The 14,948-nt window shown below is 40.3% G+C and overlaps 1 protein-coding gene across 4 annotated transcripts in view; it reads left to right on the plus strand.

The window, feature by feature from the left end:
* LOC124722906 (methionine aminopeptidase 1D, mitochondrial) overlaps nt 1-13,023 on the plus strand; it is a 125,313-nt gene extending 112,290 nt beyond the window's left edge. For 2 of the 4 annotated variants that reach the window (XM_047248047.1, XM_047248049.1), the window contains exon 6: nt 12,248-13,019. In XM_047248047.1, the coding sequence (XP_047104003.1) occupies nt 12,248-12,435 (188 nt within the window). In that variant the 3' untranslated portion in view covers nt 12,436-13,019. Of the gene's footprint in view, nt 1-12,247 lie in introns of all 4 variants that reach the window. The other 2 variants (XM_047248050.1, XM_047248048.1) reach the window with 2 other exon arrangements.
* The last annotated feature ends 1,925 nt before the right edge of the window (nt 13,024-14,948 follow it).

Here is a 14,948-nt window from a genome sequence, read left to right on the forward strand (position 1 = left end):
AGACTCTTGTGACATTATCCTGACTGCCTTGTCCGAGAATTACTTCGAGCAGATAGTTAGAGAACCAACTCGTGAAGCTAACGTTTTAGACCTCATAGCAACAAATAGACCGGAACTTTTCGACTCCGTGAATGTAGAAGAGGGTATCAGTGATCATAAGTCAGTGGTTGCATCAATGACTACAAGTGTAATAAGAAATGCCAAGAAAGGAAGGAAAATATATTTGCTTAACAAGAGTGATAGGGCACAAATCGCAGAATATCTGAGTGACCACCATCAAACGTTCATTTCTGAGGAAGAGGATGTGGAACAAAAATGGAAAAAATTCAGAAACATCGTCCAGTACGCCTTAGATAAGTTCGTACCGACTAAGGTCCAAAGCGAGGGGAAAGATCCACCGTGGTATAACAATCATGTACGAAAGGTACTACGGAAACAAAGAAAGCTTCATCATAGGTTTAAGAGTAGTCGAATCATAGCTGATAAGGAAAAGCTGAACGAAGCGAAAAAGAGCGTAAAGAGAGCAATGAGAGAAGCATTCAACGAATTCGAACATAAGACATTGGCAAACAATCTAAACAAGAACCTTAAAAAGTTTTGGTCATATGTAAAATCGGTAAGCGGATCTAAATCCCCTATTCAGTCACTCGTTGACCACGATGGCACCGAAACAGAGGACGACCGAAGAAAGGCAGAAATACTGAATTCAGTGTTCCGAAACTGTTTCACTGCGGAAAATCGTAACACGGTCCCTGACTTCAGCCGTCGCACGGACGCCAAAATGGAAAATATTGAAATAAACGATATCGGAATTGAAAAACAACTGCTATCACTTAGTAGCGGAAAAGCATCCGGACCAGACGAGATACCCTTAAGATTCTACAGTGATTATGCTAAAGAACTTGCCCCCTTTCTATCAGCAATTTATCGTAGATCGCTGGAAGAACGTAAAGTACCTAGCGACTGGAAGAAAGCGCAGGTCGTTCCCATTTTCAAGAAGGGTCATAAATCAGATGCGAATAATTATAGGCCTATTTCGCTTACGTCAATCTGTTGTAGAATAATGGAACATGTTTTGTGTTCTCGTATTATGACGTTCTTAGATAATACAAATCTCCTTCATCATAACCAACATGGATTCCGCAAACAGAGATCATGTGAAACTCAGCTCGCCCTATTTGCCCAAGAAATTCACAGTGCCGTAGACACTGGCGAGCAGATTGATGCCGTATTCCTGGACTTCAGGAAGGCATTTGATACGGTTCCGCACTTACGTTTAGTGAAAAAAATACGAGCTTACGGAATATCGGACCAGGTTTGCGATTGGATTCAGGATTTCCTAGAAGGAAGAACGCAACATGTCATTCTTAACGGTTCAAAATCTGCAGATGTAGAGGTAATTTCGGGAGTACCGCAGGGAAGCGTGATAGGACCTTTATTGTTTACAATATACATAAATGACTTAGTTGACAACATCGGTAGCTCCGTGAGGCTATTTGCAGATGACACGGTTGTCTACAAGAAAGTAGCAACATCAGAAGACTCGTACGTACTCCAGAGGATTATTGCATGGTGCGACAGCTGGCAGCTTTCCCTAAACGTAGATAAATGTAATATAATGCGCATACATAGGGGCAGAAATCCATTCCAGTACGATTATGCCATAGGTGGTAAATCATTGGAAGCGGTAACGACCGTAAAATACTTAGGAGTTACTATCCGGAGCGATCTGAAGTGGAATGATCACATAAAACAAATAGGGGGAAAAGCAGGCGCCAGGTTGAGATTCATAGGAAGAATTCTAAGAAAATGTGACTCATCGACGAAAGAAGTAGCTTACAAAACGCTTGTTCGTCCGATTCTTGAGTATTGCTCATCAGTATGGGACCCTTACCAGGTTGGATTAATAGAAGAGATAGACATGATCCAGCGAAAAGCAGCGCGATTCGTCATGGGGACATTTAGTCAGCGCGAGAGCGTTACGGAGATGCTGAACAAGCTCCAGTGGCGGACACTTCAAGAAAGGCGTTACGCAATACGGAGAGGTTTATTATCGAAATTACGAGAGAGCACATTCCGGGAAGAGATGGGCAACATATTACTACCGCCCACATATATCTCGCGTAATGATCACAACGAAAAGATCCGAGAAATTAGAGCAAATACGGAGACTTACAAGCAGTCGTTCTTCCCACGCACAATTCGTGAATGGAACAGGGAAGGGGGGATCAGATAGTGGTACAATAAGTACCCTCCGCCACACACCGTAAGGTGGCTCGCGGAGTATAGATGTAGATGTAGATGTAGAAGTTCTGGACACAGAAGGGTTTGAAAAAAGGTGTTGGTGCAATGACTGCCATCGGTCTGGAGAAAATGATTCGCAAATTCGAAAAGACTGGTTCTTTTGGCGTGCAACCTGGTTGAGGGAGGACACAAATTGATTTGATGTCAGTGGAAGCAGTGACCACAACAATGCAGGAGGAGATAAGTGGTGGTGTGCAAACGAGTGGTGCACAGAGAATTGCCTGAACATTGGACGTACTTGTGATGAGCATGGTGCGTAAAATCCTACGAAACATACTTCTTTCCTATCCATTCAAAATTACCCATGTGCATGAGTTGCTTCCTTTTGACCTGCCAACAAGAGAGACATTTGCTTTAGAATTTCTTGCTCGCATGGAAGTGGACAAAGCTTGGCAGTGGAGGATTTTGTGGACAGACGAAGCTCACTTCCATCTGACAGGATATGTCAATACACAGAATTGTCGAATATGGCCAATGAAAAATCCACATGCAAATCAACCAGTGCCACTTCATCCTGAAAAGGCCACTGTGTGGTGCAGGTTTGCAGCATCATTTATCATAGGCCCATATTTTTTTTTGAAGAGACAGGTGCTTCTGGTCGTGTTACGTGTACTGTCACTGGTAAGCAGTACGAGTGTCTTTTGTGCAACCACATTATTCCAGCTCTCCAACTGTGTGGATGCATGGATGGGATCATTTTTATGCAAGATAGCGCACCTCCGCTCATTGCAATTCCAGTTAAGCAACTGCTGAAGCGCCATTTCGGAAATGTTAGAATTATCAACTGCCATTTCCCTACAGCCTAGCCACTCTGATCAGCTGATCTTAATCCATGTGAGTTCTGGCTTTTGGGCTATCTGAAAGATGCTGTGTTCAGTGTTCCGATTGCACGCATTGCGCAACACATTTTGACCCCGGAAACCCTTCGATCAGTTGTGAAACAAGTTGTATCTCAATTTTAACTTGTTGCAGAAAACGGTGGACAGCATATTGAACATGTTTTGTGCCAATCACATGGAAATTAATAATCTGATTTGATTTTGATTAATGCTTTTTATGCAACTTTTGGCCTCAGGACAATTAAAAATTGATGTTATTTATACTTTTTATTCAGTTTTTGGTCTCAGGACAATTAAAAACCAATGTGATTGATGTTTTTATGCAGTTTTTGGCCTCAGGACAATTAAAAACCAATTTGAGTTATGCTTTTTATGTGGTTTTTGGCCTCAGGACAATAAAAAACCAATTTTTCCCATACAATGTGATACGACCTTGCTGTGGTGGATGGGATTACGTAACTAACAATATCACACCTGTACACCCACTGAATAGTACAGTTTGTTTAATATCAAATGTACACCTTAGGCGTTGTTGTATGATTCATTTGTCATTTGCTGTCAACCACTATTAAATTATGATGCTTACAGCGCCATATATTGCTACATTTTCTAACTATTTATTTTTCTTCTGCCATACGTTTTCCTCCTCCTCCGATAATATTCCGTTGACCAGTGGCGTTATTTCTACAGTGGTTTGAAAGTTTAACTTTAATTATAATCACCCTGTATATTCCCTAATGCATGGAGCCTTTCATGCTTCCATGCCTCTTTTGCCCTTTTGTGTGCACTATCATAACAAAAATTGAAATAAAGCATAAATATTTTTTGTCCCTCAATTTCAGCACCATTGTAACATTTTGACCTAGTACCAATCTTGTATAATTTGGGACATGAGGTTCATTTTCTATTCATTCTAGATGTTCCATTTCAGTGTGTCAGAAGCCAGACATGCTATAGTTATCTCAGTGGAATTCCCTTTATAAGCTACAAAGCACTGCACATCCCCTGTGAATGATTCACAGAGCTCATAGGATCTTATTCCAAACTTCACTTATTTTAGAGAGAGGTATGTTCTTATTATCCCACTTTGTTGCCATAAAGTGTCATCCACTGAAATATTTTCCCTGTGTTGTATATGTATTTCAGCTTGTTGTTCAAGTTATGACACAATGAACTCAACTTGAATAATCTTTTGTTTCTTTAAAATGTGTTTAGTTCCCTTTTATATACATAATGAAGAAATGGTGCCATCATTTCAAACCTGTATTGCTGTGTTATTTTGGAAGAAATAGGAATGCTTAGGAGTGATTGATTGTGGGTGATTTTCATTAGCATTTGCAGTGCAAGAACTTGGTTCAAATGGCTCTGAGCACTATGGGACTTAACATCTGTGGTCATCAGTCCCCTAGAACTTAGAACTACTTAAACCTAACTAACCTAATGACATCACACACATCCATGCCGGAGGCAGGATTCGAACCTGCGACCATAGCGGTCAAGCTGTTCCAGACTGAAGCACCTAGAACCGCACGGCCACACCGGCCGGCAGTGCAAGAACTACGTAAAATTCAAATGCATCAGTGTTCTCTACTTGTGAAGTCCTGAAAGTGATTTTATATCATTTTACAACTGCATGTATTTAACATCTAAATGATTAGTTTCATGCATAATTATCTCAAAGATGGCGTCACAAAAAAACATTTTGAAAGCTTTCACTATGGTGTCTACCTGTAGGTCCACATTTTCCAAGAAATGAAGTTTTTAAAGGCATATAAGAAAGCCCACTGAGAATTTGTTTTGTTTCATAGATGTTTTACAGTTGTCACCCTCCTCACAGATTGTTGACTCTCCTCCACTTTGCTCCCACATTTCTGCCACACAGTCAGACTAAGTATCATTACCGCTTCATGTCACTACCACAGTCACATGAGCTAAAACTTCCGCCAATAAATTCATCAAGAGTAGAAATAATTTGCTCCAACATAAACCCATGTGAAGTAGTTGGAAGTGCCATTTCTCTTAGACAGCATTCATCTGCCTACAAAAGAGTTTTTTTGCCTTCAGTCTGATGAAACCATATTGGCAACATCCAGAAAATAGTGTGATAGTGAAACTTCCTGGCAGATTAAAACTGTGTGCCGGACCGAGACTCGGGACCTTTGTCTTTCATGGGCAAGTGTTCTACCATCTGAGAGCTTCCCAAGCACGACTCACAACCTATCCTCACAGCTTTACTTCTGCCAGTACCTTGTCTCCTACCTTCCAAACATAGTGTACTTTCTTCTGAGAGACTTTTGTTGGCATATAGTGCTGAGGATACTGTCTGCCAAATGAATGTACAGTCTGCAGTACTACATGCAAACATGGAAGCAATGGAGTGGATTGGGTAAAATGGGGGGGGGGGGGGGGGGGGGGGGAGAATTTTCTCTCCTGTTCCAATTACTCAGTGCCTTCCAAGTGATTCCATAGATGGAAGTAGTATTCTATAGACATATCAGTACCTTGGGAAATTAGACAGCTGACACAGCATGTAAAGAAACTTGTCAGGAACACACTGCAGAAAAAAGTGCTACCCCTGTCAGCTGTTTATCTAAATGGTCATAAGCCATTGGAACAAAAAATGACTGGAAGCAGCAGAAAATAAACCGTGGCCTGTGAAACCTGTCTTTACATTTATGATTATCTTCCAACCCATGCCGTTTTATTCTGGCAAGAGGGTCCACAAGTCTGTGGTGCTTGTGTGGTATGCAGTTCACTTTATGTACTGATAAGAGGGCAGCATTTAATTTAAGTTTAGACCTGGCCTCTAATTTAGCTGACGCTGAAACAAGTGAATGTTGCACACATTTTGAAATGGTTATGATTTGTCCAGGCTGTTCTAACTAGGAACACAAGGAAACACATGACTGTAAAAGAAATACAATTTAATGGGTGATGGAGTAACATCAACAAGAATACAGTGAAAGCCGTTTACATGTCTCAAACACGTTTAACATCTGAGGGCCAGTGGCCCATGCAAGCCCTTATAAAGATGCTATCCATGTCAGGTGTTGCTGGTATAGTGTTGCACGCATGACAGACCTGGTGACAGCGGTCATTGACCAGGCTGCCCCCGGTGACTACCTCAGTTAGTTGTGGGCATGCTGTTTAAATGATGGCATGCACTACACTTGCCATTGCGGCCTGACTTACATCCACTGTGGGTGGTAGGTATACCATCTGACAGATTACTACACTCCTCTTTCCTTGTGAAAGGAAAGACCAGCCATCACCATCCATGATGTTGTGACTGATGGCTGTGGCAATGACAGGGGTGGCAGCCAAAGATGCAAGTAGTTCCCAATTCATGTGGATCAGCACATAGGGATGAAAGTGTGTGAGATGAGGGCACCAACACCGGCAATCAGCACAGCAGACTGGAGAGGAGAGTCTGTGGCGATGGAGACCCCCACCCTCTGTCCCTGCTGACAGCAACACCAGCTCAGCCTAGTTGGAGGTGCCGGCACTGGCTGCAGGAAGCAAACCTGCCATAAGTGCTGACAAAGCCACAACTGTTAGGTTAGGTGGACACGACCGGGCCTGCTCAATTCTGGAGTGGTCAGTTGTTGTGAAGAATGAGGTGTCAGACCCATTATACAACGAGGGAGCCGTGTGCCCATCGTGGGACACAACTGATTTTGGTGGTACACCGCAAGTCAGTCTTCAGTGCAAACCATGAAGATGCAGAGTCTTCACTAGCTGTGGAAGATGGCCCAAATCCAGTGAGGGCACCACCCAAATGCACTAGCCCAGACTGGTGTGCCAGATTTGAACATCAAGAAAACCGGTGCCACTGGGGGACACCTGCCTGACAGCAAAAGGTTGAGCAATATCCATGTCTGATGCCTATGCAGGAGCTTGATGAGAATCTCAGCCACGATTGGCATTGTTCTGTAACAGCTTAAAAGAAATGCGAGAGCCTCCTTGACCTGGAAATCTTGTACGTACTTTCACGTCTGCATCTTAAATTTTCAGATGAGACATGTTGCCTCACTTTCAGCTGCAAATGGAAGGGAGGTGCTGTGAGATGGTGAATGCTGTTGTATGCACAAACATTCTTGAAAGATTGTGCCATGAACTGAATGCCGTTGTCCAAAACCAGGATGCAAAACAAGCCTTCTATGGAGAAGATCTTCAACTGGGCCTTGACAGTTGTGTCTGCTGTCATGAATTACGTAAAGAAAATTAGAAAAACAACAATTGCCAGTAACCAGAAGGTGTACAAAAATGACCAGCAATATCAATTTGCACTCTTTCCCAAGACGAAAAAAAAAAAAAAGATACAAAGGGCCACTTGCTGACCCAAACACTTGTGGCAGGCCATGACAAGGTGTTCCACCTCCTGATTGATACACAGCCAAAACACATGCTATAGAGCTTCTGGAACCACAATGCAAAGAGTAAACCCTTCTGTCAACAGAAGAATAACCCCATCTAAGAGGGAGAGGTGATGGCGCAACACATAAAGTTCCGAAGTGGGTCTGATGCCTGTCCCAGTGGATAGTTGAGTCATCCATGTCGTGTCATTTGTATGACCTGTTGGAGCACCAGATCTGCCACCACAGCAAAGGTAGTACAGGAGCTGGTGATGGGGAGCCATCTGCCGTGCAGCACACCTCCATATCCAGTTGAAAGCAAAGCAGTTTCTCCTGGTTGAGTGAGGGGTCAGGGTCATGGTGAGATGAGACAGAGGGTTCATGTTTGCAAGTTTTGCAAGTTGTGACATGGAACTAAAATGGGTCTCATAATTGTACCATCACAAGTACAGAGCTCACCACTGAAGGTGATGAGTGGCTTTGTCCTGTAAGGACTCTGATGAGCTAAACAGAGAAACTATGGGCTTATGGTCGGTAACTAAGTGAAATTTTGGGTGAACAGGTAGGTGAACAACTAGCAGCTGAGCCTGGGTCAACATAACCAACAATTGTTTCAGCATGGCTCTATGAGGAAACTGTTGTGCAGAAGTGACTGGAGTAAAGCCTCCATGGATGAGCCAAATGGCAGAAAAACCACTGAATCTGAAACATGTCCGAATTCAACCCTCAATGTCATCACTTGCATTCTAACCAGGAACACAGGAAAACACACAGCCATAAAAGAGATGCAATTTATTGGGGCACAAAGTGACATGAATAAAAATAGCATGCGCGTGTGGACCTGGTGATGGTGGGCAGTGACCAGGCTGCTGCTGGTGGTCACCTCAGGTTGTTGTGAGTATGCTTTTTGAATGTTTGCACTCTCCACTCCCGCCAGGTTTATACACAGACTCCAGCCTAAACTCTTAGGCTGAAGGTTTTAGTGCATTGCTGTGTGTGGCTCATTCCTTTATCTGAAAAGCCAGCTACAACCATCTACTGTGGTATTTTAATATCATCATCATCATCATCATCATCAAGTTCTTTTCTTTATTTTAAGGATATTTTACAAAGAACAATATTTTTTAGTTTGCTATAAGTTATGTTCTTTTTTCCCCTTTCAGTAAATTTAACCAGAGTTAATCCACGAGATTTTAATACGGGTGCTAAGAATCTTAACACAAACTGACAAAATAATAATAATAATAATAATAATAATAATAATAATAATAATAATCCTCTAAAATGTATGTGCCTGAATATGATGGTTATTTAATCTAAGTTTACCTGTTGTAGTTATTCTTGTTCTTATAGTATCAGAGTAAAATTAATTTTGGATCTCCAAGGTAATTAATGTTGCTTTCTGCTGCAATTAAAACATCTCATAGATAGTCTCATCTATCTTACTGATATATTGTGTCTGGTCAGACAGTACTAAACCATCTCTGCGTAGTAATTTTGTCCTCCACACACCCATTACAAGTAACAGTACAAACCCTCCAGCATAGTGATGCACAAAGAAGGTGGACGAGGGAACATCTGGATTAAAACCTGGATCAGTGGCTTCAAGCTCTGTTCATTGGTGAATGCAGATTTTTTCTGATGCCAGAAAGTTGTGATAAAAGAACCCAGAGGCAGTCAGGTATCAATGACTCTCTTCAGGCATGCACATTCCCTCAAGTTCAGCAGGGAGGTGGGGTCAGTCATATTTTGGGCAGATATTATGTATAGATGTGAATGCTTCTCAGTGCCATCAAGGGCAGTTGGATGGCTGTGTAATATGAAAACCGGATCATCCAACTTATGGTCCAGCCCTACCATCAACATTTTAGCAAAGGGTTTGCCTTTCCAGGTAATACTGCGTGAGCCCACTGCACCCACCTCATGAACATCTTCCTTGAGGAGGCAGCAGAAATCAAGGAAATGGATTGGCCTGTGGTACCTGCTTGCAGGAACCCAATTGAGGACACACAGCACCAGGCCCAATTGAAACTTGCAGTGTATTATTGTTGGAACCTTACTCAAATGCTGGTCGACCTCAGAGTGGTTGTCATTGAATAGTAGTACGTGCTTTAACAGCAACTGCCTGGCCACCTTCTGGATGGCGTGACAAAAAGGTTCAAAGCATGTTACAGTAAACAGGATGGACTGACACAGTTTTAGGTTTAGATGTAAACATTCAGACAACAGAGTGATTTAATATTGATTGTTGTTTTGTTTTCATTTCACAGCAAAGGTGATTTTTATTAGTTTCATGAGGCTTAGTCTTTCATTCCCTGCTCCGCCTGAATGTGAGCCCACAAACATTCTCAGCTACATAGCTGGTGCAAAACATTTTTTGAATAGTTTAAAACTAATAGGGTTTGGAACTGACTCTAATATCAATATACTGTTACATACTAAAAGACCAACCATCCGATTCCTTAGCTGTCCACCTGCTGGGTACATAAGAGTAGACTGATTTAATTGATGCCATTTACCTGTGCATGCAAAACTCTTTCAAAAGAGAAACTATTAAAATGTCCCTCAAGCAGGTATCATTCAAAGACAACACATTTTATTCGACAGATTCTAGAAAATATTTAGTAAGCAGTTATAATAAGTTGCATGTACCAGTCTACAGCTGCATGGGCCTCTTACACGGAGGCTGAATTCTGTACAAGAAAGTAGAGTGGACTTTAAAGAAATAACTTGCAAACCATCATACAGGGGAAGATGAGGAATTCTCCAGCAGGAGTAACATATTAGCAAATATCTGTGGAAGTCATTCTCCTCACAAATACCACTCACTTAAATGCTTCTAAAAATTAAATATTTTATTCATACCCTTTTAGAGGTGGGAGCTGAATTCTGTTCTGTCCAATGTTTACAGCACAGCCACTGAAAATGATGTTCAGTATGGCTGCCCCTGGTAATGGTCAACTTCACCATGACATTTTGCATCACGTTAATAATGGATTTACTGTGATTTCCCTGAATTGCTTGAGATAAATATTGGTATGGTTCCTTGAATAGGCCATGGCTGATTTCATTCCCCAAACAGATTGTGCTTGATCTCTTATGAGCTCACCATTGACAGAACATTAAACCTTAATCTTCCTTTCTTTTTCTTAATAGATTATCCAAGGGAATCATAGTGTTGCTCTTAAAATTTTGTGGGTAGAACAGTTCCACATCATCGAGATAGTTACTTTTGTTAATTCTCTTCAAATATCCTAATAGCCTAAGAAGTTGTTGGAATAATGCTCTTTTCAGCAACAATTGATAGACCTGGGACCACACAATGAACTTCTGACTGATTTGGAGTCATAGCTATGTGCATTGTGGACACTTCAGAAACTGTCTTCACCAAAGTACTTACATCACCACAGCCAATGAACTCTGGGCAATGAAAATAAAATGAGGTACATTTTATATCTTCTCTGACTCTATTTTTGCAAGGATGCTACAGTGGCCACAGGCAGCAGTGACTTGTTTCATAATGTAGTGGTTGGTGAAGGCACCAGATCCACAAGTAATATGCTCTCTCTATCCGAGTATAGAGCATTATGAAGACAGAAGTGCATATCAGAGTTCTGTCCCATCAGCATTCAGTAACAGCAGGATTCCACAGTTCAGTCTCTTGCTTTCTTTATATATTACTTCAATTATTTTCTATAGATATAAATGAGTTGATGTACAGGGTTAGCAGCAATCTGTAGCTGTTCTCTGGTGGCGCAGTGGTGTATGGGAAGATGTCATCTTGAGTGACTGTAGCAGGATACAAGATGACGTAGAAAAAATTTCAAGTTGGTGTGATGAATGGTCATTTGCTGTAAATGTAGAAAAATGTAAGTTAATGCAGGTGAGTAGGAAAAGAAATTTCTTAATGCTCAAATACAGCAACTGCTTGATGCATTCATGTTGATTAAATATCTGGCGTAACATTTCAGAGCGATATAAATTGAATAAGCACTTAAGGATGGTAATAGGGAATGTGAATGGTCAACTTTGGTTCATTGGGAAGATTTTATGATAGTGTGGTTAATCTGTAAAGGAGACCATGTATGGAACACTAGTTTGACCCACTCTTGAGTACTGCTAGAGTTCTTGGGATCTCCACCAGGTCAGATTAAAAGAAGACGTTGAAGTAATTCAGAGGCAGGCTGCTAGATTTGTTACTAGTAGGTTCGATCAACATGCTAGTATTATGGAGATGCTTCATGAACTCAAGTGGCAGTCCTTGGAGAGAAGATGACATTCTTTTTGCGGAACACTTTTGAGAAGATTTAGAGAACTGGCATTTGAAGCTGTCTGCAGAATGACTCTATTGCTACCAGTGTAAATTTTGCATAATGGTCCTGAAGATAAGATAAGATAAGAGAAGAGAAATTGAGGTTCATAGGGAGGTGTATAGGCAGTCATTTTTCTCTCACTCCATTTGCTATCAGAACAGGAAAGAGAGTGACTGGTAGTGGTACAAGGTATCCTCTGCCATATATCATATGGTGGTTTGCTGAATATGTTTGTAGATGTAGATTATGCTTGTGCTTGCAACCCTTGCTATTTCTATTTTCTATTATTGTTTTCTTTAGCAGCATAGTGCTGGTATTTGGATCCAGAAACTTTATGTTTTCAGTTTTTTATGTGTCTACTCATGTGTAACTTCCATTTTCAGACTTTTGTACAGTTCCTGTACATTCATTTGTTCATATTGTGATTGTTTTACAGATAATGATTTTGGTGGAGTAATGCTTCCAGGAATGACATTTACAATTGAACCTGCACTTACTAATGGCTCTGTTGGAACATGTGTCCTAGAAGATGGTTGGACATGTGTATCAGTAGATCATGCACGATCTGCTCAATTTGAAGAAACTGTACTTATTAAAGCAGATGGAGTAGAAGTGCTGACATAATGTTTATGTGATCTCCATGCAGAATGGAAGACAAATGCACACATAGCAACTGCCAAACCAGTGTCAGTGGATAGAAACCTCCAAAAACAGTATAATCTCATGTGTTGTAGTTATTTGTTCTCATTTTATTTTTACTGCATTGGTATCCCTTTGAGCAAAGATTTATGTCTTATTTTGTATTTCTTACACCAATCTCAAACTATCTCCTTGTCTTTCTGTTTTCCCAACTGCCTTTTCCTCTCAGGAAAGGATCTGCCAGTTCCAGTAACTTGAAATTTCATATATTATTCCATTTGTATTACTTTTGAAACTGCTATGGTTGTACCTACCATGATAGTTTTGTGAAGAGTAAATGTTGGTTTTATTCTGCAATGTTCATCAAAGTTTTTTTAAATTTCATTCTGAGTTATGTGACCTGTGATTCACAAACGTAATGTATCTTAATAGTTGCCTGAACAAAATAAATTCATTTTGGTATGAAGATGAAGTCTGTAAAATAATGAATACTTCACCCAATGAATTCATCTTACATTCATGTACTTAATTATAAATTGTGAATTCAGTTTGAATTTCTAATTTTGACAGCCATGTAATACATGAATAAATTAATTCACACACTAAAATATCTTCCTATGTATGCAAGAACCTTGTTTATCCTGCTCTCAGTAATCCGGATTTCTGGTTGATGAAAATGTAATGTATACTGTTGATATGGCATGGTATATGTACAATTGTTAGTTAGTTAGTTTCATGTTCCATGGATAATTTTGCATGATACACCATAATGAAGTGGGATGAGTCATTTTACATTCAAAAATTAATTTGTAAGTATGGTTACATGCTCAACATTTCTAAACAGCTTCTTTTTTATATCTTTTATACAGGTGTGAGTTAGTAATTCCTACCCACCACATTTCACATGTTACTATAGAAATTCTTCCACAGAATAGGAGTTGCCAAGAAGAAACTTTCTCAGTTTGTTTTCAAAATTTTTTGCTGTCTGTCAGGCATTTTATATCACTCGGTAAGTGATCAAAAATTTTTGTTGCAGCATTGTGCACCCTTTTTGTGCTAATGACAACCTTAATGTGGAGTAATGAATCTCATTCTTCCTTCTGGTACTGTAATTTTGTAAATCATTGTTCATTTTGTACTGTAGTGGATTATTTACAACAAACTTGATGAGGGAATAAATATACTGTGAAGCAGTTGTCAGAGTGCCCTACTCCTTAAACAGATGTCTACAAGATGATTGTGGGTGAACACCAAATATTATTCTTATGGCACATTTCTTAGCAGTAAAGACTTTCTTTCTTAATGGTGAGTTACCCCGGAATGTTATTCCATATGGCATTATTGACTGAAAATATGCAAAATATGTCAGCTGTTATGTTACTCCTGCAGGAAGCATAGAGATCTCTGGTCCCACCTTTCGAGCTACCATTACTATGGTCAGTGTGGATCTGTTCCTTAAAAAGTTAAGAAGGTTTAGCAGTATAGTTCTTTTGTTCCCATTTTTGAGTGTGTGAGAGTGAAATGGCATCAAAGTGAAAGAAAGCTGTTGCTTTGATGGACAAAAAGTTTGAAACACTAAAAAGAACAGAAAAAAGCAGAATTACTGAAGAACATATCTGTAGTGTAGGGACATCAAATTTGTCAAACTGAAAGAAAACCCTAAAAGTAATTGAAAAGTTTTGCTTCGAAATGACTAAAGACAGTTTGCAGAACTGCAGTACAATAAAGAAAGCAAGAAATGAAACACTCACTGAAGCATTATTCATTCAATTCAGTGGGAAAAGAGCATGGTTTTCCGATATCAGCTCCAGTTCAGCAGGAAAAGGTGCTGAACTTGAACAGCAAACTAGCCAGTGGTGATCTTAACTTCACAGCCAACCATGGTTGGTTGGAAAGATGGAATTCTTGTCAGAGCATGCACCAGCTTTCAGTGATGGATGAAAGTTTTTCGGGGGATACGGTGGCTGCAAACCAGATTTAAAATGAAGATGGATATGGACTTTATTGCATGCTACCTAGTAAGACACTGATTTTCATATTAGACAACTCAGCAAGGAGTTACAAGAGGTGTAAGATTGAGTTACAATTATGGCCTGTAGCAATGCATCCAGAAGACAGAAATTCCCTCTCCTGTTCATATGAAAATCAAAACATTTGCATGCATTGAAACATGTTAATAAGTCCTGTTTGCCAGTTGTTTACAAAATGCAAATTAATACTTGGATGTACAGTGGCATTCTTAAAAACTGGTTTCATAATGGCTTTGTGCCAACTGTGAGAAGATATTTGGAAGAAGAGGAGCTCCAGCTGAATGCCATGTTGTTTACTGACAATATACCATCACATCTGGGAATGGAGCAGCTCATCAGTGGTGACACCAGAATGATGGATGGGTCAGGGTGTGTTGGAGGCAAACAGACATGTACACAGAAGACAGTTACTGGGTGAATTAATTGAAGAAGAGGGAGAAGTTGGTGTGATTTCTTTATTTAAATCAA

Source organism: Schistocerca piceifrons, chromosome X, assembly GCF_021461385.2.
Source record: "Schistocerca piceifrons isolate TAMUIC-IGC-003096 chromosome X, iqSchPice1.1, whole genome shotgun sequence".
Lineage (NCBI taxonomy): Eukaryota > Metazoa > Arthropoda > Insecta > Orthoptera > Acrididae > Schistocerca > Schistocerca piceifrons.